The sequence below is a fragment of the Lottia gigantea genome, assembly GCF_000327385.1.
Source record: "Lottia gigantea unplaced genomic scaffold LOTGIsca_275, whole genome shotgun sequence".
In the NCBI taxonomy this organism is placed as follows: Eukaryota; Metazoa; Mollusca; class Gastropoda; family Lottiidae; genus Lottia; species Lottia gigantea.
The window spans coordinates 51,467-55,629 of record NW_008708877.1 but is presented as its reverse complement, the minus strand read 5'-3'; the positions used below and the strand labels follow the sequence as shown (position 1 = coordinate 55,629).

Genomic DNA, 4,163 nt, shown 5'->3' with positions numbered 1-4,163 from the left:
TAGTCGACACAATAAATTCGGACCAAAAATATTGAATCATCACCAACAATAATATTAATAAAAAAAATCAATCATTCCATAAGTAATTTTAGCCTGTAGAGTTCTACTATATTTTTTATATCTAAGAAATAGTTATAGGATCATCACCAAATTCGATATTTATATCATCTTCATATAATAAAAAAAATAAATCCTTAAGTAATTGTAGTCTGTTGAAAAAAATACTGTACAGAGTTATCTTTCCATGGGGTAGTTTATTTTTATTAGAATCACGAATGATAATGATATGCAGAACATGTCACGTGATCTAATTTAATTTCCGTAATATTCAAGGAACGAAAAGACGATCCGAAGATTACGATGAAGCTTACACGATCCGATGGAGGAGTTCCAAAGATTACGATCCAGCTGATACGATCCAGTGTTCCCCACTGGATTCCAAAGATTACAATGCGAGTTCTGCGTTCTACAAAGTCTACGGTCTAAATTATGTTCTAGAAAGACTAACATTGAAAAAAGTAAATAAGATAAGAGATATTCGTAAAATAACTTCGATTTTATAAGATTAGTCATTTGTACCTAAAAATTGACCACGTGATTTAAAGAATTTTTATAATCTGATTTGAATCCTATTTTGAACAGATACAGCACCATACTTCCAACGTTTTGCCAATATATTGTTTGGATTTTGGGTTTCGTTTTGCGGTTCGGATCGTTATGTTCGGCTCAAGACCGATTAGAGGGAGAGAAAGAGACATATGAGCGACACAACTGACGCATTCAGGCAAGGCCCTCGAGACAAACCCATTTACACTGGCTTGGTCATCGGTAAACGTAAAGAAAACGCTAGTGTAAACTTTACTTTACATGTCGCACCTGCAACATAGGAACATATTATGTACCCTAGGCGTGCTTCTAATATCTATTGGAGTGAAGCCATTCAGAAAAGACTCTTGACGGAAGACAACATAAATCATACCAGAGTCTTAGAAATATCAGTTGCCACAGCTGCCAAATACACTTTGGAAATGCGAGGGTCTAAGGAAGAAAAGGTTAACAAACTTAATAAATTTTATAAAGATAGCTTGCGTTGCTTGGTAACATACGCACGCTGGCAGCTGTCAGATTTAATAAAACAATCTTTAGTGACTAAAGTACGAATTTTCTCATATTGAAGAAATTATTTATGCTGAATAATAAAATTTTTAAAATCAATATCAAACACCAAGTTTCATCAGAATCGGTTGAAAACTGTATCGTCAATCCTGCTCCCGAACTATTTTTAACAAATATTGATGCGTTTTTACAAAGTCAAGGGCAATAACTCAAACACCGTTCATCGAAAATGTCAAATTCGAACTTGACCGAGATCTTGTCAATCTAAAGCATCACACCAAGTTTCACCAGAATCGGTTGAAAACTGTAGCGTCAATCCTGCTCACAAACTATTTTTAACAAATTTCAACACGTTGTAACTAAGTCAAGGGTAATAACTCAAAAACCGTTCATCAGAAATACGTCAAGTTAGAACTTGTCCGAGATCTTATCAATTCCAATGATCACACCAAGTTTCATCAGAATCGGTTGAAAACTGTAGCGTCAATCCTGCTCACGAACTATTTTTAACATATTTCCACACGTTTTAACAAAGTCAAGGGCAATAACTCAAAAACCGTTCATCGAAAATGCGTCAAGTCAGAACTTGTGCGAGATCTTATCAATTCCAATGATCACACCAAGTTTCATCAGAATCGGTTGAAAACTGTAGCTTCAATCCTGCTCACGAACTATTTTTAACATATTTCCACACGTTTTAACAAAGTCAAGGGCAATAACTCAAAAACCGTTCATCGAAAATGCGTCAAGTCAGAACTTGTGCGAGATCTTATCAATTCCAATGATCACACCAAGTTTCATCAGAATCGGATGAAAACTGTAGCTTCAATCCTGCTCACAAAATATTTTTAACAAATTTTGACGTGTTTTTACAAAGTCAAGGGCAATAACTCAAAAACCGTTCATCGAAAATGCGTCAAGTTAGAACTTGTCCGAGATCTTATCAATTCCAATGATTACACCAAGTTTCATCAGAATCGGTTGAAAACTGTAGCTTCAATCCTGCTCACGAACTATTTTTAACAAATTTCGACGCGTTTTAACAAAGTCAAGGGCAATAACTCAAAAACCGTTCTTCGAAAATGCGTCAAGTTAGAACTTGTCCGAGATCTTATCAATTCCAATGATCACATCCAAGTTTCATCAGAATCGGTTGAAAATTGTAGCTTCAATCCTGCTCACGAACTATTTTTAACAAATTTCGACGCGTTTTAACAAAGTCAAGGGCAATAACTCAAAAACCGTTCATCGAAAATGCGACAAGTTAGAACTTGTCCGAGATCTTATGAATTCCAAAGATCACACCAAGTTTCATCAGAATCGGTTGAAAACTGTAGCTTCAATCCTGCTCACGAACTATTTTTAACAAATTTCGACGCGTTTTAACAAAGTCAAGGGCAATAACTCAAAAACCGTTCATCGAAAATATGTCAAATTCGAACTTGACCGAGATCTTATCAATCTAAAGCATCACACCAAATTTTATCAAAATCAGATAAAAACTGTAGTCTCTATAGTGCTCACAAGAAATGTTGACGGACGGACCGACGGACCGGGGCGACGACAATATACGACCACATATTCATGTGGGCATATAAAAAGCAGGCAGGTGAAAAGTCGAAAATCCTAAAATATGAAAGGCGTATAAGGCCTGGTCACAGAGAAGATGAATGCAGATTTAAAGATGAAACTTGTCTAAAATGAGGTAAAAAGGGTCACATTGCAAGAGCATGCAGAAATTCGGAACAAGTAAAGCAAAAGAAACATAATCACTATAGTAAGAATAAATGTATTCATTCATTGGACAATAGTTATGAATCAGAAGATACAGACATAGAAATTGATTTAGCTTATATCAATAAAGTCGACAGAGAAAATCCTGATGTCTTATGGATAGAGCCTAAAGTAAATGGAGTTAATATCAAAATGGAGCTTGATACTGGTGCAGCTGTTACTATATGTTCAGAAAGAGAATATAGACAATATTTTCCAGACGCTCAATTAGATGAAACGTCAGTTACCTTAAAAACTTATACAGGACAGAAAATAAAACCTTTTGTTAAAATGGATGTCACAGTAGAAGTAAATGATAGTAAGGCTAAAAATCTATTATTGTACGTCATTACAGGTGAAGGTGAAACATTTAGATGTCAATCTTACAACCGACTTATATTTGGTATAGCATCAGCCCCAGCTATTTGGCAAAGGTCAAAAGAACAAGTATTGCAAGGAATACCAATGACTGAATGTTTACTTGAGGATATGATTAAATCTGGTCGAAAACATCAATAACATATACTGTGTTACGTTTACTAACGTAATTATAACAAGTGGACTCTAACTAAACTTTATTCTAGGCTGCAAAATCGAACAACAACAAAACTAGATTTCGGGGAAGGGAGGGTTTGATTCTCCCAAATGTACAGGCCTAGGGTGGAGCAGACACTTTATTTAGAAATTAGGATTAAGGGTCTTGATATTGGGTTTTCTTCTGTTCTTATTCTGATCTGAAATTAGAAAAAATAACTCGCCCGATGGGCGAGAAGTATAGTATCTGTTATGTACTGATTGTTTTTAGTTAACTATGAACAATATTATCATTTAAGTTCTTATTTTTTGAATATGCAACTATCATTTTCTGCTTATAGACATGGGGGAATTTCTCTTGAAGGCTCTTATAGTGGGCATGAACTATCTTGCTTGCTCGATTGCTGGTTGTATTAAACGGGACAACAAAGGGTGCTATGCCTACATTATGATGAATATTTAGTCCAATAGGTCTTGCTGTATTCAATGTCTCAATCCAATGGGCCTCCCTAGATTGACGGAATTTGGTAGTTTCATCTTCGGGCAAGTCAATTTCTATACGCTCAATTGGGATTAGGGTGAGATCGTCTATTGAATGGTCGTCGAGGTTGAAATGATTAGAAACAGGCTTGTCTTTCTTTAATTTGATGTCTGACCTATGAGCATTAAAGCGAGTTCGTAAATTATTCTTAGTTTCTCCTACATATTGTTTGGGGCATTTCTTGCATGAAATTAAATAT

The 4,163-nt window shown here is 35.3% G+C and overlaps 1 protein-coding gene across 1 annotated transcript; it reads left to right on the top strand.

The window, feature by feature from the left end:
* Positions 1 to 3,042: 3,042 nt before the first annotated feature.
* LOTGIDRAFT_175386 (hypothetical protein) lies at positions 3,043 to 3,408 on the top strand (the record flags this gene model as incomplete). Its single annotated transcript, XM_009056417.1, has 2 exons — positions 3,043 to 3,208; positions 3,245 to 3,408. The coding sequence occupies 2 exons, from the start codon at positions 3,043 to 3,045 to the stop codon at positions 3,406 to 3,408; spliced, it is 330 nt and encodes a 109-aa protein (XP_009054665.1).
* Between the last annotated feature and the right edge of the window lie 755 nt (positions 3,409 to 4,163).